Source organism: Nothobranchius furzeri, chromosome 17, assembly GCF_043380555.1.
Source record: "Nothobranchius furzeri strain GRZ-AD chromosome 17, NfurGRZ-RIMD1, whole genome shotgun sequence".
Lineage (NCBI taxonomy): Eukaryota > Metazoa > Chordata > Actinopteri > Cyprinodontiformes > Nothobranchiidae > Nothobranchius > Nothobranchius furzeri.
Genome location: NC_091757.1, coordinates 55,919,380 through 55,946,095, shown reverse-complemented (window position 1 = coordinate 55,946,095; position 26,716 = coordinate 55,919,380). Strand labels below are relative to the sequence as shown.

Below are 26,716 nucleotides of genomic sequence, written 5' to 3'. Positions count from 1 at the left end.
TAAAAACCAGCTTTTGTTGAGAGAAACTGAATGAAAAACGCAAAAATAAATAAATAAAATATAAATAAATAAAATATAAATGAAAAAAGATTTGGATCTTCTTTTGGTTTGAAATGGTAACAGCTGTTCTGAACTCGCTGCATGAGCTGGTTTTCAGGACCAGCGTTGTTTTCTGTGCAAATTGCGAAAAAACACTAATAAACGTGCAAAAATGCGAAGAATTCTAATGAGCTGAGAAATGTCTTGTTTTGGGGTTTCAGTTAAATAAATACAGTTATTAATAGAAGAAAAATAGATTTTTATGGGATGAGTCTGATCTCATCACATTTTCTTGCAACCATTTATTATTATATATATTTATTTCTTGCAAATAAGGAAACAGATCCATGCGTTTTTTTGGGTTTTCCGCATAGCTCCAAGGTGGCGCTGCTTGTAGAAAAACGCGTAAAATCACATTTTTGGAGTAACCCTCCCATATGCCCGGGCCGGCCTCCTTTGCAGGTAAACTTGTCAGTTTTTTTTGGGGGGGGGGGGGGGGGTTTGAGCAAGAAAGTGGCCAAACCCTCCCAAAGTGGGATGTGTTTTTTCTTCCTCTGCTGGGCTCTGGGCTGGTTTCTATTCAAATGTGGGTCAGGGGTGAGGAAGCCTAACGTCATAAGCTTTGCAACATGGCGTCCCGAAGGCTGTGAGATGAGCCAGAGGATGGTAGAGAAGGCTTGAGAACGACCCTACCCATGTAAAAAGGTATTTCAAAGCCATTTTTCCTCTTTAAGGTGGATTGTGAACTGATAACGGAGCTGCGTTTGCGCCTGATCGAGCGGAGCGCTTTCTCCCAGCTGCTGCAGGAATCGCGTCTTTTTTTTTTCCTCCACGGCGTGCCAACAAAAAAAGGGGTGCCTTGCGTGGCTCTACCAGGCTGCCAGGCAAGCTGCGAAATCCCGCATCCTGCTCCGATCGCTGTGGGTTTTGGCCGTTAAACCGTGAATTAGATTCGTTTGCACATACCGCTGCGTTTATTTTGGTTTTCGTCGAGATGCCCCCTCAGGACGCTCCGCGCACCAGATCATTACCAGGCTGGCAAAGAGTCGACGGACGGGATCCACAAAACATCGGCTTCCAGTGGCTCATTTTTTTTTCTCTTATACGCCCTTAAATTAATTTAATCAGGTTAAAATTTGATTAAACTAAAAATAATTCGGTTAATAATCGATTATTGCAATTTAATCAATCTTTGCCCACGTTTTTATGCGCAGTAGCAGCAACGTTATTAGTCGCCTTCCCTCGTGGTGTTAAATGCATTGTTTATATGTAGGTTAAGCCTCCGTGGTCTTAGGTAGGGCCAATTCAAATGATTTAACAGGATTGCCTTGTGTGTATACCCACCATGTAGACGCAGCGAGGTCCAGGTTTAAACACAGTCCGCTTAAATGGATTTAATCGATGCGTTTGGGTTCTGCTGGGCTGCTTTCATGCATGGGCAAGTGTTGCTCCAGGGAGGACCTGACCCTGGCAAACATTGTCCCGGATTGCTCATTATTGCGTTTTGAATCCTAAACTCATTTCAACCCAAAGGTGTGCTCAGGTGTGAAGGCAGCTTGGTGACCAGTGTTGGTTAAGTAGAACCAAGAGTCATGGAGATAATAAGACACAGGAATGCCAGACATGCGTTGCCTCGACTGGCTGGTCGTTTTTGTGCCAGTCATTTTTTTATCCTTTTAAATAAACATCCCCATTCCAGTTTATCTAAGAACAGTAATGGTGTTGAGGACAGGTGTGACGGATCTGAGCATAGATATGTGATTATTTTCCTAATAAAAGTGATGAAAAAGCTGTTAAACGTGTGGAAATGGTTTTTATTGTAGTATAAATACACACCTCTGTGCTGAAAGCCTTCTCAGAGTCACGGGGTGTTGTAGTCAATAATATGACGCTTACAAGTTGTTATTTTGGCCAGTCACACCCACGCTGAAGTGGAGTTGAAGAGTTCCGCTTTTCTGTTTTCTTACCTCAAAATATAATTTAACTTGATGTCATTCTGAAGAGAAAGCGTCCTGCCTTTGCAGAACCCTGAAAACGGGCTTTGTTTTTGCAGATTGTGTGTTGGATATTAATTTGCCAAAGTGCCTTGTTGATTAATAAGTATGCAACGCAATAAAGAAAAGTCAAACAAACGATTTCAGGTCATTAAAAGTCAACTGATCAGTGTGACGAGTCTCACTGATTACTATATCGACAACAGATTCTGGCCTGGAGGGTAACTTGAGGCCGGTGTGGGTGCGCCTCATGATCAGTTGGTTGCCTCACCCTTGTTTTGCCTTTTCTACTTTTCAACACGCTTCTGTGTGTAGCGAGTGGGACCGCGGCTTACTTTGGCATGTGTGGGCAGCACGGCGCAGTAAGAAGACCACTCAGGTGAAAAGTTCTGCTGACATGTTGGACCAGGGACTTAAAAGATTGCACCAGGGCTCCTGTAGTAGGCTGGGTCGGACTCCTGCTGCTCACTGCCAGTTTGCAGACATTTTTTTTTGGGGGGTTTGTTCTGTGGATAAAGAAGAACCTCAGGGCAGGGTTGTTGTTGTTGTTCTTAAAGAAGAAGAATGTGGAATGTAGAGCCGATAGCCAGAAGGTTATGAAGAGGAGTAGATGGGAGGGGGAGGAGGAAGGGGTTGGAAGTTTGTGAAATCATCTTAACGGACCTGCTGTCTTCAGCCAAACCGGCAGGCACCGGGTCGCATGGGTTCGCCGCAGTTTGAAGCATTATCTCATCAAGTTTATTCTGTCAGGACAGAGGTTCCTTTATCGCACTAATGGTATCTTGGTGAAGTGGTTGATCGCTTCGCTTCTGCTGAGGGGGACGCGGTGCGTGTTTAAAGGTGCCAGGTGCAAAACGGCGCTGCTGTGGCTCGGTTCAGTCCAGTCCTGATCTCATTTCTCCTTGGTGCTTTGTTTGAGTCACGACATGCAACCCAGTGTGATTGATGCAGAACAGAGATACTCACTCGTTCATAAATCCATGACCCAAGCATTTGTTTTGGAAGGGAAAAACGGTCTCCTTTTGTTTAAATCTTATTGGATTAGTTATTCTTGCAGTTAAATATTTTATCTCTGTTTGAGCTCATGAACTACAATTAGAAATACATTTTTATTTTTTTCTTGAGACATTTCATATTATAATGGAACAAAAAACTTCTCATCAGGCAGTGAAATGCTTAAAGGGGCATTATGGAAGTGTGACAGCCAAAACATGTATAGAAATAATAAATGTCTTCTTCATACGTTCTCCTGCAATGCCCTGGTCCTGTAGAATGAGCCCTGGCATTTTTACTGTGATTGCCTGTTTTTCTGTAAAATCACAGAAAAAGAGAGATGCTCGGGTCGAGCAGGCTGCTTCATGCGCGTTCACGCTCACCCCGGCTTTCCACAGCAGCCGTCAGCAGCACGTTACTGCAGCAGCACGTCATAGCTGCTGATAGGAACGGCTGTGGTCAACAGAACCTTTTCCACAGGAGCCGTCAGCAGCGCGAGTCGGCCGCGTCTCAGGAGCAGCATGTCGCGGCCTTTACGCGCCGGTTCTATTTCCTACGCGCGACGCCTCTGAAACGGGTCAAGTTCGACATTTTTGGGGAAGGAAAGACAGGAAATCGGACGCGGAAATGGAGAGAAGCTCCCGAGATTTTCAGAATAAAGAACGTACTGCCTTCCGGTCGCTTTACTTTTAAAAAAGGTTACTAACTGTGCGTCCCCGTGAGAAGTTATCACCTAGCTAGCGGTCTCCTTTGTTTTTCAGGTCCGTATTGGCGATTATAAAACGGACAGAATATAAAAACACAAACATTTTGGAGCCATGTTGTAGTTTTCTCCTGCTTGTTGTTGTGTTTACTGACGAAGTCACTCGTGTGACTTCGTGCTCTGTCGGTGACAGCTGCTCCTCTGCTGCGTCGCGTCTCGTGGGAAGGGCCAAGCAGCAGCTAGACGTGCTGCTGCAGTAACGTGCTGCTGACGGCTCCCGTGGAAACCCGGGGTCAGGCATCGCCCGTAGCATTTGCTATCCGTAGCTTTAGCAGCAGAGAGAGAGGCAGTGCCACTTTGTCGCTGTTCCTAACGCCTAGTGACAAAGCTAGCTACATTTCTGAGGACCCTTAGCTACTTTCTGTAGAACTTTCTTCTAGATATTTCCTGCTAATTAGCAACAAAATAGCCATTTTCACTCCGAACCGTTCTTTGGTTTGACGTTGTTTCAGCTGTCATCAAGGATATAAATGTTACAGATACAACAGACATCACTGGTGCTTTAGCTCACCTAGTAAGACGTCGGACTCTCATGCAGAAGACCTGGGTTTGATTCTGGATGTGAACATAGTTCATTTAGTTTCTTTTTTACATTAATGGTATTTTTTTTACAGTAAGACGCCCAAATTTGTATTTGAGACTCGCCGAACGGCATTGAATTCACAGATAAAAAAGATGTGGGTTAACCCTTTAATAAAGCATACCTTAAATGAAAAGTATAAACCAAAAGTTTAACAACACGAGATTAAATCGAGATTGCAAGCTGGTGTTTTCCAACATCTCAGATTCAGTCATGATACCATTTCAGATAAACTGAGTTTAAGATCCACTTGTCACTTAATGTTTGGTTACATCAGGAACGGGCAGAAACGGCATGTCAGCAGAATTTCAAAATAAAGCAATTTTCTATATAAAAGGGCATTTTATAGTTGTTCTATTTTGGTAATTTGGATTGATGACCATTTAGTTGATGTATTGTTGCACACCCGGTATTCGATCCGGTTACCGAATTGTTCCCACTCTATTTTTTAAAAGCAGGTCTTTCCTGGTCTTTGAACAGGTAGAAACAGGTCTACACACCAAGGCTTTTGATTCAGTTTAGGCATTGTTGCCTAAAACTATGAAAAATGTAACTCATTCACTGCCAAGGACATCTGAAGTCGTCATTTGCATTTTTTTTTACTGTTTGGGCATCGGAACGAGCCCCTGCGCTCTGGAGCTGATCTTCATCCGCATACGTCACATGTCACATGATCAGGAAGCAGACCATCCATGTGTTAGGAGATTGTTTTGGACCGTTCTTGTAAAAAAAAGTGAGGAGCGAACCGGAAAAGCGTCTGCCGATCACAGTTCGACAACGGATTATGAAAGAACGGATAACGCTCGAAACACGCGGCTTCTTCCTGATGTAAGAGGTGAGTCTCTGCTTTGTTTTGGTTGTTTTGGCGTCGACATCAACCTAGCGCGCAACGTTCTGTCACTCTTAAAAAAAAACAGTTTAAACGGTGAGAAACGCTGGCAGCGAAGGTTTTTACCGATCAGGAAACGGCCGGCAGTGAATGACTTAAATTAAATTAATGAAATCTTGATTCGGGTCTTTTTAGATTTGGTTCTGGTCGTTTAATCAAAAATCCTAAAAATGTGAAGTTCTGCTAGCCCCGAAATCTAGACCAACCATAGCAATGGCTAAATATTTTGCTCCGCAGGTTGGTCTAGCTACGCTTTATTGTAGCCTCAGCAGGTCTACCATCGACCAAATAGTTTTGTATCTGGCCAATCAGAGCGCTCTGTTTATTAGGCGGGCTTAACACTAGAGCTGTGACTGAGGAAAAACTACAAATATGGCGTTGGCTCTGGAACGACGTCGGGATCAACTTTTGGGTGATTTACACTTGGTCTTTGAGACATGAGCAGACGGAGGTACTTAAAGCATCAACAGCAAATTAGGAAAACAAATGAGTTTACTCTTTTAACTATGAATATATTGTGGAGTTAAAAAAATGATCAAATGAATAAAGTGGTTCTTGCAGTCGTCTAAAAGCCTCAGCCAATTACAAGTTTTGGAACAAAAGCAACCATTGGTCCATCCGGGTGTCGGTCTGGCTGAATCGCAGCACATCCTTGGGTCCTCCATTCATTACGACCTCACGTATTTGGCAACAGAACAGCACTGGTGTGAGAAGTTCTCCACTCAATAACATCAGAAGGAGAAACGGCCGGCTGCTGCCTCTTCAACTTCAGGACAAACTACCAGAGTCCCAAAAAGCAAAACGCCATTTAAAGCCACGGACAGCAAGACATTTGGACCTAGAAAACGGCGACTGGTGTTTAGCGCTTCTTATCTCCTCTGGCGACACAGGTTCTGGTGGACGTGGATCCAGGGAAGACACCTGAGAGGAAGGGTGTGTGTTTTGTGACCGTGTTTGAGTTCAAAACCTAGCTTATTCTTTAGATTTGAGACAGCAGCTTATGTTTATGTATTTAGCAGACGCTTTTGTCCAAAGCGACTTACAAGTGATAACCAGCATGTTGTCCTTGAGGCTAACAACAACAACAACAACAACTTGACATCAATCATGGAGAGGAGGGAACAAGGAGGTAGAGAGGTATGCTAGTGTTAGCAATTTGAATTTGATGCGTGCTGCTAGCGGTAGCCAGTGGAGCTCAATGAACAGAGGGGTGACGTGTGCTCTTTTTGGCTGATTGAAGACCAGACGCGCCGCTGCGTTCTGGACCATTTGAAGAGGTCTCCCAGTACAGGCTGGAAGACCAGTTAGAAGGGCGTTGCAGTAATCGAGGCGGGAGATGACAGTAGATTGCACCAGGAGCTGGGTGGCATGTTGTGTCAGGTATGGTCTGATCTTCCGTATGTTATACAGCGCAAACAAACTCGTTTCATTTAGAAAAAGAATGTATTTGCGTCAACAGCGTATGGCGGATTACCCCATTGACTGGTTGCTGTGGCGATGAAGCCGTCTTGTTGTTCATTGGTCCTGGCGCTGTCCGGTTGCGTGCGAATGAGGGCAGTTTGAACAAAACATGAAATTCCGCCCCACGACTGGGTGGTTTGTTTCCGTGGCTCGTGATGGACCACACACAGGAGGCTTTTCAGGCTAAAGTTCTACTACGTGTTGAATGCTGACTTTAATCGTCCTTACAGCTCTGGCTCGTTTCGGGGGGGCGCCGCAACCACTTAGCTCCTCCCTTTCTTTGCACGGCACCCTGAGCGGTTGGTCTGTTTTGGCTGAACTGCCTGATCGAGTCTAAGCTGGGATGGAAGCTTTTCCTTTAATTCATATCTCCTCTTTTCAGTTATAAAGAAACGAGTCAGCTGTTAAATTTTGGATTCTGCACTCCCCTTGTCCTCCAAGTGAAAACGTTCCAAATAAGTGCCTCTAAAAAAATTCACTCCTGACACCAAAGTCAGGACGGTGTGCCGATTTAGCGACGTTAGATGATTTGTAAACTATGCAGCCAGTAAGAACCTGCCGGCTCCTTCGGTGCTCGGCTTACCCAACTCAAACACAAGGAAAAGGATATTTCTTCACATCTGCTGCTTTTCAGTCGTACCCGGGTTTTAAAACATCCTGGAAAGGAAATTCACCCTGATGTAAGAAAATGCTTTTACCGGGTTACCACATACATACTCTATAGTTGCTGTCCACATTGTTTACAACCGTTTCTTTTTTTTGTCCTTTGCGTAGTTAATGCAGACGGAAATGTATACGTCATGAAACAGAGACAGATTTCTCATTTCCTTTGATGCAGCCCCTACTCTACAGATGCAAACCATCATAAAGAGCGGTTCGCTGGAAAGCCCGTTCGCTTTAATCTCCTCATTGTGCCGTCCTTTCACTTATGAGAGAAGCGGCAGTCAGATAATTGCTGCACCCATGAGTCCTGCATGGATCAGCCATACCCATGCAGCAAGGTCAGCCATGTTGAGGGCTGGTTGGTGTTTGTATTTCAAACTGGCTTTGCACCATCCCCCTGACCCCTCCCCCACTGCCTCTGCCCACCAGCATACTTGTGTGTGTGTGTGTGTGTGTGTGTGTGTGTGTGTGTGTGTGTGTGTGTGTGTGTGTGTGTGTGTGTGTGTGTGTGTGTGTGTGTGTGTGTGTGTGTGTGTGTGTGTGTGTGTGTGTGTGTTTTAAGTGCACACACCGACCAAGGCCTTTTGCTCCTGTACATGATTGCCTCTCAGCCAGTCTATGTGTCTCCACCACTAATCCTGTTAGTGCTGATTGTGAGTGACGTTTCCACAGACGTTGGTAATCAGTTGTTTTTAAAGACATCTGATTAAAATAATTTCAAAAGTGGAAAAATATCAAACGCGTTTGTTTTTTTCTTGTTCTACCCAGGCTTGTTTTTGACCTTTCACAATCGTTGGGTGTGTTTTGCTGTTGCGCCACAGGACTTTGCCTCACCTCTGCCCTCTCTCTCGGCTCTCAACCCTCTGTTAGGGAGATTAGTGCCACAGCCCACCTCTCCCTCAGTCCCCTTTGCTGCAGGAATGCCGGCTTTCTAAGTTTTACTTCTCCACAAACTCTTGCAGGCATGATGCAACCAAGGACGTCAGTAAATGAGGTTGAACCTGATCGTCCAGCTCTCTGATGTCACCCGTTTAATTTGACTGACATTCATTCACAGCAACACCCTCTAGTTTAGTCATAAATCAGCACATGGGTGTATTATCCAGATCATGTCTCGTCTATTTTGTGGTAAACATCCATGTCGGCTCGCATTGTAATCTCAAGAGGTCGAGATTGAACCTTCTAGTTTTTAAACACTGAAGCTGAGTTGATCGTGTATCTAGAAGACCAGCATTCCCTCTAGTCGTTTAAACGTCCAAACGGCAAGACTTTGGGTCTCGGTGGTGCCAGAGTTAGTCGGAGCAAGTCTTCATTCTCCTGAGCAGAGATCACCCCAACTCTCAGCTGTCATGTCAGCCGCTGCAAAAAGATGAAGTTACAGGTTACAATTCTGCAGGTGAGGCTTCTTGCCTGCTTGAACTGGTCACCCTCCATCCTGGCAACCTCCTCGCTCGTCATGCATATCACCTTTCTAATGATTCATCCGTCCTAAACTTTAGATCTTCAGGCGACAATGCCAGCGGACTGGAAACTGCTCGGATGTTTTATTTAAAACGTGCATAAAAAGCCAGGCAGAGGTACCTGTCGTCTCCCTGCTGTAATACATCTCTTTTCCTGGGTAGCATCATTAGAAGGGGAGCTGGGACTACGTGTGTCCCACCCTTGCTGCATATAGATCAGCAGTAATCCATTAGCAGCCCCCTGGAATCTAGCCGGCACAGCGCAGCACCGAAGGGGCCAGGGGGGAGTGTGTAGCTGTGTGGGTGATGGGGGAAGGAGAGGGAGAACGAGAGTTGGGATGGGAGGAGGTGGGGGAAGGTTTTTTTTTATGCTTCTGTGCTGTTTCTCCACCCTGAGCCCAGCCCCCTTTTATGTTGGCCTGCAGGAGAAAAGTCTCCTGGATCCCCCATAAAGCATGCAGAGGTGTGTATTTTAAAAGAGACCCGAATGATATATGGCTTCCTGGCTGGCATCGCAGCGGAGGCTCTCCTTTCTCTTCTTCATTACTGCCTCCAGGGCTGAGAGCCGCAGCCCCAGCAGCAGGTTCTGTGATCAGGATATGGGTTCTGTATTCCAGAATGGCTCATTATGATCAACATTGGGGACAGTTCCTGAGATGTGGTCGTGGGCTCGGCGAGACTGTGGTGAGTGTGGGAAGATGAGAGTGAGGGAAGGATGTGCAGCGCAACGACGGGGGAGGGAGGAAGACCGTGATGAGAAGTGTCAAAGCCGATGAGGCAAGCCCAGGCGTGGACCTGAGAGTAATGATTACTTCAGCTGATTGTATCAGCTAGTCAGACTGTGACAGACCCCAGCCTTCTCTGGTTTACTCCTAAACAACGCCCAGTTTCGCCTGATCGAGCCTCGTGCTCGGTAAACTCTCCTCATACGCCGTCACTTTCCTTAATTTAGTTTTTTTTTTTGTTTTGTTTAGTGTTGCGCTGGCGGGCTTCAACTGCAGGGTCTTGTTTGTAATGTTTCCAACCACGCCTGGTATTTCAGGTTCCTTGGAGAACGATATTCATCGTTTCCAAATAGGCCAAAACACAAAAAGACTCCCCGAGGGCATCCGGGAACAAGGAGCCCCCTCTGAGATTCGCTTTGCTTCGTTTTTTGTTTTCTCTTTGCATTTTAAGTGCTAATAGGGACACGGTGATAGCACACACACTCATCTACGGGGTGTAATCTGCCTCTGAGCCTGCAAAGGCCTTAGTCATTAGCCTTATGGTTTCGCAACACGCCTGCAAAGACGAAGCCCCCTTTATGTGAGTGCTTTTGGCTTTTCACGACAACCAATCAAGTTGACCAAGCTCTGCGTCTGTGTGGGCTTTTGCACGTGAAACTGAGCCATCACAGAACCAGTTCCTTGGTTAGAGTGTAGGTTTATGTGTCAACACCCAGTCACACCTAGTCGCCAGTTGGGCTGTGTGACTACCTCCGTTTCCAGCTTGGAGGAACTTCAGAAGCGGATCGACTTTAGCGCCTCATCCCACCTCTGTAATTTCACAAAGGCCGTTGATGCAGGGTGGAGATTAAGCCATTTTTCCACTATCGGCGTTCCGGGAAATTTCTGGGAAGGAGAAAAGTGACAGGGATACACTGGCTTGGTCCTCTCAGCTGTTGTCTTCTTATAAAATCGGTCCATGAAGGACTTTACTAAAACATCAGCAGAGCACGACTTCTCTTGGAGTGAGGGACACCACAGATCAGCGCCGAAAGGCATCCACGGATATTATTAACGGTCAAAAATGTAATTCTGTCAGTTTGAAGTAATTTAATGTATTAAAGGGACGGGGGGAGCGATGAAAAATATGACGCTCATTGACCAGATGAAGCGCCAAACTGGATAAAACGTTTGTGGAAGATAACCCGTGCAAAGTTGTCAGTGGGTCAACAATGATGACATGTGACCCCCTAATGAATGGGTGAATTATACAAACATTGCAAATAAACTGATAATAAGAACTAGTGTTGTCACGGTAACCGGTGTAGCGGTAAACCCCGGTAAAAAAAAGTGGGCAATAACAATAACCGTCTTGTTTTTAAAAAAACTATATTTTCTCGGTGGGTTACCGTGGCTGCGGTGTAGGCGCGGTGACCCTTACCAGCCACCGTATCATCTGCTGAAGTTGCCGGCGGCACATGCGCACTTTGTTGTTTACAACCAAAATTTTCTTGAAGCTAAAGCTGAAATAATGGCCAAAGGAGGAGACGGCAGCGCTCAGGACATTTATTATCCCTCAAAGAAGACAAAGTGGGAAGTACGGCATTTTTTGGATATTTGAAGAATGACGAGGGACAGCTGATAGAAGACGGCTATCCTGTTTGCAGCACGTGCAGAAAAAGTGTGTGTGAAAGGCAGCAACGCTTCAAATCTCATGACACATCTGCGTGACCATCACCCACAACTCTACAGTCAATGCAAGGCAAGCTAACGTTAGCGTTTTAGCTAAAATGCGTGATCCGAGGATTTGGGTTGAGGGAGAATGCAACGAGTCGCTATATAAAGCAGCCGCAGCGCCGCTACCTGCATATAAACCGTGTCGCGGACACCGCCATGTTGAAATGACGCTATGCATTACGGGGCTCCCAGGGGCAGATAAGAGTTGGTCTCTCTCCGAGAATAATTATGAATTTAACAATGATTACTGCCTGATGACATTTTCCCACATCTGCAAAGCTCACTGGAAGGACACAAACCGAGGACGATATTTTCCTGATATAGGGGTTATTACTCAAGTAAGGGTAAAAAAGTATCTGATTAGAAGGCTACTTGAGTACTGAGTATCATCTGATCTAATATTTTTAAAATGATGACATCAAACAGACAAATTAAGAAGTTATGGGCAAATATTGGTATTTTAAAGACTAAAGGGGAAATATGTAAACAAATAAACAACATAATTACAAAATAACACATTTTAGGCTAAATTTAGACAAAAACTGAGGACAATATTTTCCTGACATACAGGGTTTATGTAGTTGTCTGAAAATGTAACACGTTTAAAAAAAATACCGCGATAATACCGAAAACTGTGATAATTTTGGTCACAATAACCGTGAGGTTACATTTTCACACCGTGGCAACCCTAATAAGAACACAAATTGTCTAAAACCTTCCACTTTATCTATTTATGGCTGTATTTTTGTGTTTCTAACAATCATAGTAGAAATATGTCATTTAGGAATTATTTATTTTTTTATTTCTGGAGCTCATCCCAAAGACTCCAGTTCTGTGTTTCATGACCCACAGCAGGATCCTTGCTCCAACTTTGACTTAAGAGGATTTCTGCTGATGCTCAAGCAAACATTGACAGAAAACGGAGCCACCTCTGATCCGATCCGTGTCAATTATCAAACATGGAGCGTGACTTTAACGAGGACATCTTTTATTTGTGGATTAAGATCAGTCAATGTACAAGAGAGGGCTTTAGGTGCTCGTCTACTTGATAAAAATAGTCCACCCATCGTTTGGCTCATTGGGTTGTGGCTGACAGAAAAGGTCAAAACTGTTTTTTATGCCTCATAAACTCCAGTTAACCCATGACGATTTAAACCGTTCTCAAAAAGGAAATTTCAAGTAACTTGTTTACAAACAACCTTCTGAAACCGGAGCGTTTCTAAAAAAAGAAACGCACCTTGAGAAATGTCGGTGGTGGCGTCCTATCTCATTTCCTGGAGAGAAAAACCACGAATCCTCTTTGAAACTGATATTTATTCCTACTGAGACAAATCATCGGAGATGGGCCCGCTGCCTGCGAGCTTTTGTTATAAATTTCTTTGTGTTGTATCGTAGCTTTTGTGTGTGTCCTGTTAACAAAGGGAATATTTAAAGATCACGTTGCCGGTCTTTCTGACTGTCGCCGTACTGAATACAACAAACGCTTCTTTTCTCACTGGTGTTTTCCTTATTAATGTCCAGGTTGGCACAGGGTCAAAATGGTGCGTTTTCACACACATTTATGGCTCGAGCATTGCTGCGTAATCTCCTGTGATACGCTGTAGCCCGCTGTGGATATGGATTCATTTTCTCAGCAGCCCAAAGCCCTAAAACCCTGTTAAACACGTGCTAAAGACCACGTTCACGCTACCGCTGTTGCAATGCAAGCCTTTTGTATCTATTGCATTAAAAAACAAAAGGGTTTTGTGTGTGGCTGAGAAAAGAGCACTGTGGTGTGTGGTGGGTCATTAGTGGATGAGATTCACCTGTCCTAATTCCATAAATGAGGGCCTCTCTGGAGGATCAAGTGGTGCTGTCCTCGTCTGTGTGCCACACCCTCCCCCTCCTCTTCTGCCCACGCTCTTGTGTAGTTTTACCTGCTCAGGTGTCACCTAATCCTCCCCCCCCCCCCCCAGCCCTGCTGTGCCACTGACCCCCACCCTCAGACAATGGGGCAGGGCTGACATTACCGTGACCTAATGGAGGCGAGAGCGAGCCACATTTCCAAAGAGGGCACCCCACCGAAACTGGAAGGCAAGAGGCACCTCAGGAAAATGGCTACTTTACCTATTCTTCCTCCCCCGCCCTTGCGGCTTTTGTACCAGAACAGCAGCGACACACACAATCAGAACTTGATCTATGTAGGGTTGCAATGTGTGAAAAATGGAAGGGAGGACACAGGTCCCAGTTTCAGTTCTGCCATGTTGTTATGAGCGACATGCTGTGCGGTTTGGTGGGAGTGATGATTTCACAACGGGGGTCATAAGACATTCAGCTTGATTACGGTCTGAGTCGTGCAACGACAGTGACTGGAAACTATAAAATGGATCAGTCTTAATAAAGTTGCGACATTAAATGAACCGATCAAGCTGCCAGAAAACATTTCCTAGTCAAAAACGTTTTTATGTCTTCAGGCTTGATTACTAAACGTTATTAGTTTGATATTTGCCTTCAAATGAGTCGACGTTGGATCGTTTAATACTAAATATCTTCTTCTTCTCTGTTTTAGCTTTAGGTGGTGCTCGTGTAGGAAGAGAGAGAGAGAAGGAAGGAGGAAATGGAACTGCCAAATCATGCCAAACAACTGCTGCTGCAACTCAACCAGCAGAGAGCCAAGGGCTTCCTGTGTGATGTTATCATCGTGGTGGAGAATGCCCTGTTCCGGGCTCACAAGAACATCCTGGCTGCAAGCAGCATTTATTTCAAGTCTCTGGTCCTCCACGATAATCTCATTAACCTTGACACAGAGATGGTCAACCCCTCTGTGTTTAGACAAGTTCTGGACTTTATCTATACCGGGAAGCTCCTGTCCTCGTCGGACCAGAGCAACGAGCAGAACTTCAGTGCCCTGTTGACCGCCGCCAGCTACCTCCAGCTCCACGACCTTGCCGCTCTTTGCAGAAAGAAGCTCAAGCGCAGTGGCGGGAAGCCCTTGCCAGGAAAACCCTCCACTCCAGGTCCTCTTAGCCGCTTACGCCTCAACAACCAGCGCCTTTCCTCTTCTACTCCTGCTGGTCCCAACAACCACTATCCTCCAACCCCTTCTGATGCTGATCAACCACAGCCAGACGAAGGCCTTCGGGACAAGCTCTCGGATGACGAGATGTTTGTCGGCAGCTCCGGAAAGACGGGGAATGGAGGAAATGGAAGCAGTAATGGTAACCTCAGCAGTGGAGGAAGTGCTGGAGAACCAGATCTTGGGCTAGATTTGTCCAAAAAGAGTCCTCACTCTGCGGGCATGGGCACCGATGCCCTTAGCCCGCACAGCAACTCCCAAGAGTCCCCGCAATCTGCCTCAGTATCCACAACCAACAGTGCCTCACTGGATGACTCCTCAACCACTCTCCCAGGTGTAGACACTTGCATCTCAGAGACCATGGAGATCAACACCTCCAAAACCTCAGAGGAAGCCCAAAACCAATCTGATGGTCCTCCACCGCAGAAAAAAACCAGACAAGCCGCTCGCAAGAACGAGTGGCCAAAGAGAGAAGCATCAGGGTTGAAGTCAGAGGATCACGACAGGCCCCTGGTTAACGGTGTGATTGTGGGCCCTAAAGATGGCCGCTCCTCTGGGACTGGTGGAGGAGGTAGCAGTGGCTTTGCCTCTGACCAGTGCAAAGATGAGGAAGATGGAGGAGAGAATGGCCATGACCACAGTGAAGAGAGTGGTCAAAGTGATGGAGAAAGTGCCGGAGGTGGGGGAGGATCAGGAGGAGGGCACCACAGCGCCAACTATGTGTACCGACAGGAAGGTTTCGAGCCAGCGTTCGGGGACAACCTCTATGTGTGCATTCCCTGTGGTAAGGGCTTCCCAAGTTCTGAGCAGCTCAACGCTCATGTGGAGACGCACACTGAGGATGAGCTTTACATCAAAGAGGAAGGTGGGGCCTTTATAAAAGAGGAGGATGAGGAGGAGGCAGAAGACCTTTCTGCCACCGTAGGGCCCTCCAGTTTTGGCTCAGAAACACGTCCGTTCAAGTGTACTGTCTGCAGTAAGAGCTACAAAGACCCCGCAACGCTACGACAGCATGAAAAGAGCCACTGGCTGACCAGACCCTTCCCCTGCAACATCTGCGGCAAAATGTTCACCCAGAGAGGAACCATGACACGCCACATGCGTAGCCACCTAGGTCTGAAGCCTTTCGCGTGTGAAGAGTGCGGCATGCGCTTCACACGCCAGTACCGCCTGACGGAGCACATGCGAGTCCACTCTGGAGAGAAGCCGTACGAATGCCAGCTATGCGGAGGGAAGTTTACCCAGCAGCGCAATCTCATCAGTCACCTGAGAATGCACACCTCGCCCACTTAGAGATGCATCAAGCCAAAGAACTATGGGAAAACGAAAACAAAGGAACATCTCACAACCTTTTTTCCTTCTCAGAAGCAAAGAAATGCACACACACACACATTCACGCGAAAGCACGCATAGTTCTTATCGATTCCAGTTTACGACGCCCTGGATGAGTGAATGATGTAACCGCTTTCCACAGTGGTCTCTTGTTGATGGTGGGATCTTGTTGATGCGAGGATCGGGTCATCGTTTATATCGAGTGACATGTGCTCACCTCTCAGGAGTTTTCGAGGGACATCTCGTCTCTCTCCAAAGTCACGAAGCCATGGTGGAGTGGCGCGACATCTAGTTTGTTAAATGTGAATGTGGGTACGGATGTAATGTCAAATCCGCTCACCTCGTACCCCTCAGCCGCCTTCCTCTTCACTCTGAAGCATTCAGATTGTACCTGAAACTGGTTAATCCAACAGTCCCGGCTGGACTCCAGAGCTACTTTGACCAAAAATCAGCGCAAACAATACTGGCAATAATTCTGCAAAGAGTATTTTTAACCCTGACAGCTTTATATCCTATGATGATGCTATATGTATGAAAGAGGAGGGGTAACTGGGTTTGGGACCATCTCCATGCTTTACCTGAAAGTCCAGGAAGATAGGTTTATGTCGGGGAGGACATGTTTGTTTGAACAGACAAAAATCCAGCGTCCTCTCTGCGGCTGTTTGCATTGGTGTACAGAAGAGTTGCATTGCTTTCTAGACTTGCCTGCTAGAGCTCCAGGGAGCCAATCCTTGCTGGGAAGATGAACCCTTGAGGTACTTCTTTAACTTAAAGAGCTTGTCATGTTTCAGTGAATGTCTAAACTGGAAGGTCTTGGGATTTTTTCTCGTTTTGGGGGAGGGATCCGGGGTGGGGTGGGGGTCTAATGGGGCTAAGGAAGAGGGCGTTTTCAAATGATTACGTTAAGTGGGTACGTTTATTTTTCTGCCTGTATAGCTTTCCTCCCCTCACAAAAAAAGAAAAGTCTATTTCTGTAGGCTTGTGACCTCGCTACCTCTGATTACTCTGAACTCTGTTGATTGGTTGAAAGTTCCTATGTAATTAATTGTAAAAAGTGTGTAGATGACATTAACTTTTCACCTAATGCTTTAACCTGCCCATCTCTCAACACAGGTTTTTAATGCCCATAGATTTTACACATTATTATATAATAATTATTGTTTTTAGTTGTTTGTACTTGTCAGATATAGCTTTTTCTGGGGTCCTGGTCATTGCGACCCCGATACAAAGTGTACTGTAGCGTCCTGCCCGGAGCAAATAGCGGTTAGTTGGTTAGTCTAGATGTATAGTGTTCCAAAGATCTTAATGAATGTCGAGGAGAACGGAGCTAACTAACAAAACATTGCTAGACAAGTTCATAACCAAAGTTTAAAGAAGATGTACCTATGATATATAGCATACTAAATTATTTCCTTTTTATTTCTTTTTTGCTGTATAAAACAGATTACGAATTATATTCTAAAGTCCAGACAAAGAAATCCATTCTTGTTTTGAGGAGTTTTGGCCGATGACTCTTGAGACTTGCGATGGTTCTTGTGGTTTTGCAAGGAAAGCTTGTGCTGATTGGTGGGCCGGTGTGACTTAAACTCTAGCGCCGGACGAAAGCGGCGAAGTTTAATTCTTCATGTTTGTGTCCAGAGCCCTTATCACTTTATACTCCCTGATTTTATTTTAAAAAAAAAAAACAAAAGAGGAACAGAACTCGATGGATGACGCTTTACGCGTTCTGTTCAGACCAAAAAAATAATACAAAAAACAACAAAAGATAGGAATGATTATGAGAATTTAATGTGAAGTTTAAGTAACTTTTTTTTTTTTTTTTGGTTTCTTTGAGCCAGGCTTGTGAAAACTCGTAATAAGAAGGGAGAAGCAGAGATGCACTGGACAGCTCTCCTTATTGTCTGATTCTGTTCCATTATTTAAAACTATTTTAAACCTTATTAAAACGTACCTCATCATAGGCAACCCTAACCCGCCGACACCTGTCCAGTGTATCTACTCTTAAAAAGTCACTGTGGATCCTAAACCTTCGCTACAAGTTTTTGGTGTAGGCATTCCTCTGTTATGTCTCAACTGTCCCTCTTGATTGAATTTTTTGTTTCATACCTCCTTCGTCTTCTTGTTTAGGCCTGTGAAATGTCGATCTCTTAGGGATGCCGCTAAAGCTTCACAAGTCGTTTCGAGGTACCTGCATCCTGGACTCCCGGAGTTTTCCTGTTCAGCCGTTCCCGTTTTAAATATTGCATGGTACACACTCCCCGACCCCTCCACCCTTGTTATTTATCGCCTGATACTTCTGTTACTTGTGACCTCTTCGAGCTTCAGAGGGAGTCCACAATGCATTGCCTTCAAACGTTGGTGTACTTGTCAGCACCTGGTGCACTACGGCCGAACGTCTGTAACGCAAAAGGTGTTCGTACCACATCGTCTTTAGCCATCTCTGCAAAAGACTTTTGCAGCTGCATTTGAATGCTTGCTTGTTTGACGAAACGAAGAAAAAATAACTCCAAACTGTGACCGTACTACTACTACTATTACTACTACTATTCAAGTACTTCAGGGATTGTTCTGTGTCTGTGAATGCAGACTCTCAGCTACATTTGTAAGATAAAGCATCGTATCAGTTTCTCTGTATTTTAACCTGGGGGGGGGAGGGGCACTAGTTTCATATTTAAGATAAACAGGGGAGGTGTGGGGGAGGGGCGTTCTTTTTCAGCTAACACACAGAGCCTTGACAAAGGCGAGGCAGCTCGAAACATCTCTACGTTTTAGTCGGTTTCATCGTTTGTTCGGAAATAGTTGCGAACTTGTACAAAGAACCTAGAAGAGAGAAAAGCTCATACCCAAATCCACAAACTATTTTTTAAACCAAAGCACATTTGAATGATTATAAAACAGTGTGTGGCTCTAAAAGAAAACATATGTATTTATCTCATTGTTTACATGAACTTTTACAGTTTTACAGACCTCAGTCGAGACTCGGCCAGTCGCGAGGTAGTCTCGGCATTTTTATTTTATTTTTTTTTTTTTTAATCAATTTTTTCCTCAAGATGCTTTTCCACAGATGTTGCTGCCAAAATAAAAGTATAGCGTTAAACTTGGTGTAAACTACTACATATTCAATGAGGGGGAGGATATGTTGTTTAGGGGCACTCCCCCCTCCTCCCCTCCCTGCCAGCTGGCTTTGGGGTGACCCTGCACCCCAGCCCTCCTGCCCTCTGGCCTGTCTTCAGTGGGTGACAGAACGAGGAGGGGGGGGTGCATCCTTGATGTATTAATCAAAAGGCATTGTTCGATGGGGTCTTTAGCTCCGTGCTGTGTCTGTTTACCCAAACACGCTTGAGAAAGTACCTCGACTGTGTGACGCTTTTAGCCCTCTGACACCTCTCATGCTGGTGGTTGTTTAAACCTATCTGGAGAATGTAGCATTGATCAGTTCTGAACATGTAAACAGGCTTATCTGCTCGTCTTAACTGTGAATGTTGTCCTTTTTCCTGCTCTTTGTGATGTTTTGAACCTTTTTTTTTTTGCCTGTGGGTTAAAAGCAGCACAAACCTCCCGACTGGCTGAGCCTCAAACAACGTTGGCGCAAACACTTATTGACAGTGTTCTTTTTTTTTTATTATCAAATGTCTATTGTCGCTGATGAATGTATTTATTTCTGGGCCTGCCGTCACCTCTTCAAAGAATTTACTCAGCGCGTGAGACCGAGGTGGCGGCAGGACCCTCTTTTTTGTTGTTGTTTTGACGATTTCAAGCTGAATCTAAATCGAGACACAAAACATAGCCATTAACCACAGTCTGTGAAAATGACCGTTTTTGTGGGAGAACTGATGTTTTTTTGTTTTTCAACTTGAAGAGAATGGTCTATGGCATTTACTATCTGCTCAGTTCTACCTTTTATTTCATGTGTTCTACTATGAAATGGGTCCTTTTGGCCCATGCAGGCTTGAGCTCTCACTGACTGCACACAGAGGGGAGTTGACCTTTAACCCTTGGTGTGTGTGTGCGTGTGTGTGTGTGTGTGTGTGTGTGTGTCTGTGGACACAGGCTGGACATTGTCACTACCTGTGCAGAGTGGAGGCTACTGTATTTTGTGTCATGCTCGCTCTCCCTGGGTGTTGCCACGCTGCCGCTGACATTAAAGAAAAACAACAAACTAGATTTTCCGCTGCAGGAGCTCGCACGTAGCTCACACCTCCGAGCATTAATGTTCTGTTTAGGCTCAAACCACCTTTTTAGTGTCTGTTAGTTTCACACAGGCGGATTTTAGACACGTTGGATGATTATAGCTTTACTAAGTGCACTTTGTATGTTTTTAAAGCCTCTGGGAGGACCCGGGTGCTCTCGTGTCGGCTCTGATCTAACCTACGGTTCACCCTCTTTCTGTTTTACCTCGTGTTTGTTGTTTGCTGAAAACAAAAGCGATATAGTTTGTGCTGCGTTAGGAAAGCTTTAAGATGAAGCAGGAAACTCTTCTGAGAGACTGTTCTCAGCTCTCTGCATTCTTATTTCACTGTTTTGTTTTTTCTTCCATATTTTTTTAAGAGAGGCTGTTCTGTCTAATATTAAAGAGTTGCTTCTTGTCAGAACTAAACCAAAGCCTTCTTTTAAAAATGGCCTCCAGTCCCACGCAGCCCAGTTTAAGCTTTATTGTCCGTTGCGTTATCTCGACTACGCCCGAGCCCCGCGTTAGCTCTTTGGTCTTGTGTGATCTCTGTGTTGGAGCTCTGGGGCTCGTCTGCGCTGCTGTGTTTCACTATTTTCTGCACCTCCAGTGACGTACAGCAGTGACTAAACGTAGAAAACACTAAATTACCTCAAAACTATCAGTGTTTACAGAAACATGCTGTCTTGCCATTGGTCTATTTTTGCCGTCCATCTGTAACCAAAATGTTCTCGTTTAAAAGAGTTTATGGCAGCATATTTTCATACATACCTTTTAAGTTACATATTTTTTTATGGATTCTTAAACGCACGGTGTCACCTTGGTGCACTTCGTTAATGGACAGATGTAATTCGCTGCTAATAAAAGATGATACTTGAAGTGTTTTTCAGTGGAGCTGCTTGTGATGTTTGTATACACGGCTTCCTCTCTGGTTTTCTTCAGGAACAGCCTCTCAATAATGTATCAGGATCTATGGAGGCTGAGAGGCTCTGAAATGGACATGTAGGGTCTTTGCTGGTGAATAATTAAAGGGCAACAAGCCCCTCCCCTTTTGGCAAACAACACATTGCATGCAAAGGTGTACACACCCAGGTGCACTTTTGTTGGCATGCATGCCCTTAAACCTCCACTAGTGCAAACACAGATGCCACCGTCTAGACTGCACACACACACACACACACACCCCAGTGTTTAAGGTGAGTTTCTCTGACCCTTGTGGCTTTTGGCAGCACCCAGGCTGGGCTCTCTTCATCTCCACTCCTCAAAGAGCTCGTATTCAGGTCAGAGCTACCGCCGTGCAGAGCGACGGGGCTCGCAAACTCAAAAAGTGTCATAAAAAGTGTAATACGGCTGACCTCGGCACTCACAACCTTACAGTCTTAATGTACAGCGGTGAGGAAAAAGAAACTGTTATTTTATGATCTTTTCATTAAAAGCTTGATTGAAAACTCAAGTTGTGTTTTTGGTCCTTATTTCTGCGGCTGTGTGGGTTTGACGGGGCTCTGAGGGATCACGTTTGCAAACTTGTAGCACCTGATTGTCAGGGGCGTGTTCAGGGAGTGGCCTGGGGTAGCACATGCCACCCTTGGAATCTGATTGGCCACCCCAGGTGCCACCACACTAATTTACTTTTAAACAGGCTTTTCATTGTCCATAAAAGGCTTGGGGGTAAAACAAAAAAGCATAACCATTGGTGCCACCCATGCACAAAGTTGTGCCTCACCTGGGCCACCCCGTTATAAAAGATCTGGACACGCCACTGCTGATTGTCTCCATTCAGGAACCTTTATAACCTATGGGTTAATTAACACACACACACACACTTTGACAGCTCTAGCGACGGTTGTGTAAGTCATTCCTTTGAAATGAAAACCTGTTGGCAGCCTTTCTCCTAGAAAATGCCAATAAGGGTGGCATGCACAGAAGAGCGCTGGAGCATGACGGGAACATGAACAATCCAGGGAAGTGGAAGAGTCTCTGCCTTTCCCTGGCCTTGTTGGGCGGGCGTGTTGCTTGAAGCGGCTCCTTTTTCCTTATGGTGCTCCACCAGTTTGTATTCCTACTGAGGACAGACGGAGCGGTAGTAAATACTGGTCCTTTTCACCCGGTTTACAGCTCCCTTCCCCCAGTGTCTCATTTCCTTTGATGCTCTGGCAGGAATGCCCATAGCTGTCGGCCTTTTTTGCCTGCCAATCACTTTACATGAAACACACACACACACACTCCTATAGATAACACCCACTCATCTCCTGACGCTCTTCAGCTATGTAGATGAGCTCATCCAACTGTGCTGTTGACTTTCTTGTTTTTTTCCCCTACACACACACACACACACACACACACACACACACACACACACACACACACACACACACACACACACACACACACACACACACACACACACACAGAGCTTTCTGCTTTGTTTTAGTTCGGGTCAGAGTGGACTGAGCTGGCATATTTATTTATCCTCTGTGCCATTTGTGACTAGCTGTGCCCCAGAGGTGTCGGATGCTAAACGACCCTGAACGGGGTTGCTGAGGAACAATGGCCTTGGTGTCGATAGACACACACCCCACACCCCCGTGCCCGGGGCCCTCTCTTCTCTAATATCAGCGCCAAGCTAACACAATGGTGTGAGCTGATGGGGGGGGGGGGGGGGGGGTTACAGGCTGGACATCACCCACCACCGTGATCTGAAGTGACTGTGTGGCAGCAGGGGTCATTCAGATTGAGCTTTGTCTCAACACCTACCTCACTCTTTGTGAGACTGATTCAATCAGCGGGAGTGGATTTGGTGAGAAGAGAATCAGATGAGTCCTGAAAAATTCCCAACTTCTTCCCAGCTCCGTAAAGCTGGCGGGTCTGTGAGCAGGAATGGAATTTACCAGGGTCTACCCAGGTGGGCCCGGGCTTGCCTCTGCTCGTCTGAGATGGTCCTCTCTAATCTGAGGAATGTGGCTGGGTGAGGAAGATGGACAGTGTTGTGTAGGGCGCGCGCGCGCACACACACACACACACACACACACACACACACACACACACACACACAGAGACGCATCACCCACCTTTATCTGCAGTGCCGGATGACCTTCTTGTCTCCTTGCTGATATTTAACAGATGTACTACAGTCACTCTTTGGTCTAACCTGTTTACGTGTTTTTTGTTTCTTATATATTTTTTCTCATCCAGCCTTTCTAGATGAGAATTCTGATGCAAAAGTCTTTTTCAGAAGCATCACCTAGAGAAAAACATCGGTGAGTAACCTCGTCAGCCACCTACAGGTTTTCTTTTTTTAAATGCAAAGTCAGACTGGATTGATTGCTTGTATGTTCAGTTTAAAGATGGTTATTATATATTTTTGTAGCATCCACTACTTTGTACCAGGAACCTCATTTCTGTTTTGTTTTGCATCCACTGGATCAAAACCCATCCATCCATCTTCTGACGGCTGGTGCCTATCTCCAGCAGTCAACAGGCAATCAGGCGGGGTACACCCTGGACAGAGAGCCAGTCCATCGCAGGGCAACACAGAGACACACAGGACAAAAAATCTCTCACACACACACACACCTAAGGACAATTTGGACAGACCTAACAGTCATGTTTCTGGACTGTGGGAGGAAGCCGGAGAACCCGGAGAGAACCCACGCATGCACGGGGAGAACATGCAAACTCCATGCAGAAACATCCCAGGCCGGGAAGCGAACCCAGGACCTTCTTGCTGCAAGGCAGCAGCTCTAACCACTGCACCACTGTGCAGCCTCTGGATCAAACCCCCTTTTTAACACTTTAAATGTGTGGAACACTGAAAGAAAATTTTAATGATTTTTTCTGATTATGACCGGTTACTGTGAGTGGTTTTTTTTTTTTTTTTTTGCTGGCTGATCATGAAAATAGTCTCCGACATCTATCTCCTGCATCAGCTTCTGATAGAAAATAGATGGTAAAACTTTAGGATTTGAGTTGCGTGTTCTCCCCGTGCATGCGTGGGTTTCCTCCGGGAACTCCGGTTTCCCCCACAGATCACAACATGCCCTACAGGGTATAAACTGTAAGTCGCTTTGGATAAAAGCGTCTGCTAAATGAATAAACATATACATACACACACACACACACACACATATATATATATATATATATATATATATATATATATATATATATATATATATATATATATATACACTCACATATATATATATATACATATATATATACATATATATATATATATACACTCACATATATATATATATATATATATATACACTCACATATATATATATATATATATATACTTATATATATATATATATATATATATATATACACTCACATATATATATATATACATATACACTCTATATATATATATATATATATATATATATATATATATATATGTGTGTGTGTGTGTGTGTGTGTGTAATCAAGCATTTTTATTACTAAGAAATCTACCAAACATGCTGTTTATTTATCAGAGCAAGTTTCTTCATATTAGCGTTTTCTAAAATTCCAAAAGACTCCTTAAAATTTTTTTCTAAATTATTTTTTTCTTCAGCTGCTACTAGTCTTGCTTTCAGATGGCATTAATGCACTCAGAGAAATATAAAAAATTCATGAGTTTGAAACAAACCTTTCATGGTTGCATTTTGTGCTTTTACATAGACCTATCGTCTAAGATCAGGTGTTGAATAATGCACAAGCTGCAGGGACATCCTGTTGCAGTTTTAATTTAAAAAAAGGCATCAGCACCAAGAGTCAGTAGATTAGTTCTGTAGTTTCAAACGCTACGAGCAGACCTGAGCCCGAATGAGCTCGACGGCTGGTTTTGACCTGAATGTAAATATTGTTTCTGCTGGATCAAAGTTGCAGCCGTGAGTTTATTCTGATAAAAATCTGCCCTCAGGACACGGCGGGTTGACCACAAGTTGAGTTTCTGCATTCTGATCATGTTTGCATTTGTCTTCAGTGTTTTCGATGCACATCAATTATTAACAGCGTGTTGAATGAATGCTCTGCAGCCTCAGGTTGTGTGATGTGAGAGAGAGAGAGAGAGAGAGAGAGAGAGAGAGAGAGAGAGAGAGAGAGAGAGAGAGAGAGAGAGAGAGAGAGAGAGAGAGAGAGAGAGAGAGAGAGAGAGAGAGAGAGAGAGAGAGAGAGAGAGAGAGAGAGAGAGAGAGAGAGAGAGAGAACCTCCTGCTTCTCCTTTCATAGTTTTTCATTTGCCTGCTTCTGCCTGTGGGGCTGATTCTTCTTTCCATGAAGTTGGTGTTTCCCTCCTCCTCTCCTCTCCTCAGCGTGGGGGAGAGGACATCAATCCCTTCCCACTGGGAGGACAAGTGCCTTGGCACAAAAGTGCAGTGCTGCAGGCGATGTATATATCTCCATTTGTGTGAGATTTTATTGATTTCTTTGGTGTGTGACTGCCCGCGCGTAGATATGACAACACCTTGTTTTGGCTCTGTCTCATCATCCACACACACACACACACACACACACACACACACTGCCCCGTGATGGTGCATTACAAGGATTCACTCAGTCCTTCATCAATAACCCATCAGTATTGACGGGACTGAGCACACTCTGACCATCGATATCAGATCTTGAATTCAGCAGGCCCATTTGAGGAGCACTGGGAGGATTCTGGGAGACCAGTGCTGGAATACAGAAAGCCAAATTAAGGCTGGGTCCAGTGGAATAATTAACAAAAGCAATAAAAATCTGTCACCAGGTGCAGTTTCTTCTTCTCGTGATGCAAAGTAAGGAACTCTCCATGTTTTTGTCCCCTCGTTCTCCTCTTTATCCTTTTCCTTCAGAAATGCATCCCTCTGTTTTTGTCCTTTCTTTACTTTGAGGCCTCAGCCTGAATTGAACCTGGACTGCTGAGTCACCAAGCGCTCGACGTGAAAGAGCGCAGAGCGAGGGATGGTTGACGGAGAAAGAACTCGGCAGGTGGTGGGCACCGTTACAGCTTCAGCCCGCCGAGTCTTTTCAGCTGGCACACAACTGCTCGGCTGCCACGGAGGCCCTGCTTTCCATCAGAATATTGGCCCGCGTTTCCCCCTCTTTTAACGATAAACGGGGAGAACAGGCTTGGGCTGGAATAATAGGATCCTTTCTTTCTGCCTCTGCCATGTGTGAGGACCGGGACAATGGCAGGGACAGGGAGGGGAAACGATTCAAAGTGAGATTTTCACCTGCTCCCTTCCACCCCATCTCCGCTCCTTTCACAGCATGCTAATACCGGCTCATTTGCAGAGCGCTACTGTAAGCCGGGACTCTCACAAATGCACAGATCTCTTTTTTCTCGCCGTCTTTTTGTGAAAGACAGTTTAGATTATTGCGCTTCCATTTAGGTAATCATTCTCATTATCCTCATTATCCCGTTTTCGGGGCACAGAGATTTTGTCGTCATGTTTCTGTTTGCGTTCACTCAATAAATCAGCTTTCAAGCTTCAACATGATTTTTTAGGCTTATAAGAAAATGTATTCAAATTTTAAATCTGTAGTTTTTAAAAGTCATCGTTGGAGTCAGTTTAATCATTAAATAATTTACTCCTGACATTTTCACACGTTTACATTCAAATACGTATAAAATTAAGATGTTTCTTATCTGAATGATGGCATCAAATCTGCTGAAAGCTGGAGCAGGAAGCAACATAAAACACGCAAATCTCCTGAAAAACAGGCCTCCCTTTATTCTGTCGGTCATATTTAATCCACTCAGATGAAATAACTCAACTTTACAGACCTGAAGTGGGATTTGCAAGAAACCTGATCTTTCTGTCTGTCTGTCTGTCTGTCTATCTATCTATCTATCTATCTATCTATCTATCTATCTATCTATCTATCTATCTATCTATCTATCT

At 44.9% G+C, this 26,716-nt stretch overlaps 1 protein-coding gene across 1 annotated transcript; it reads left to right on the top strand.

Moving 5' to 3' along the window:
• Positions 1 to 603: 603 nt before the first annotated feature.
• hic2 (hypermethylated in cancer 2) lies at positions 604 to 15,852 on the top strand. The gene is made up of 2 exons (XM_015973150.3): positions 604 to 744; positions 13,832 to 15,852. Exon 2 carries the CDS (start codon positions 13,880 to 13,882, stop codon positions 15,629 to 15,631), a length of 1,752 nt encoding a protein of 583 aa, XP_015828636.1. The 5' UTR covers positions 604 to 744; positions 13,832 to 13,879; the 3' UTR covers positions 15,632 to 15,852.
• Positions 15,853 to 26,716: the final 10,864 nt, after the last annotated feature.

Coding starts and splice junctions, on each gene's coding strand:
- hic2 (XM_015973150.3), top strand. CDS start 13,880: ATGGAACTGCCAAATCATGCCAAACAACTGCTGCTGCAACTCAACCAG.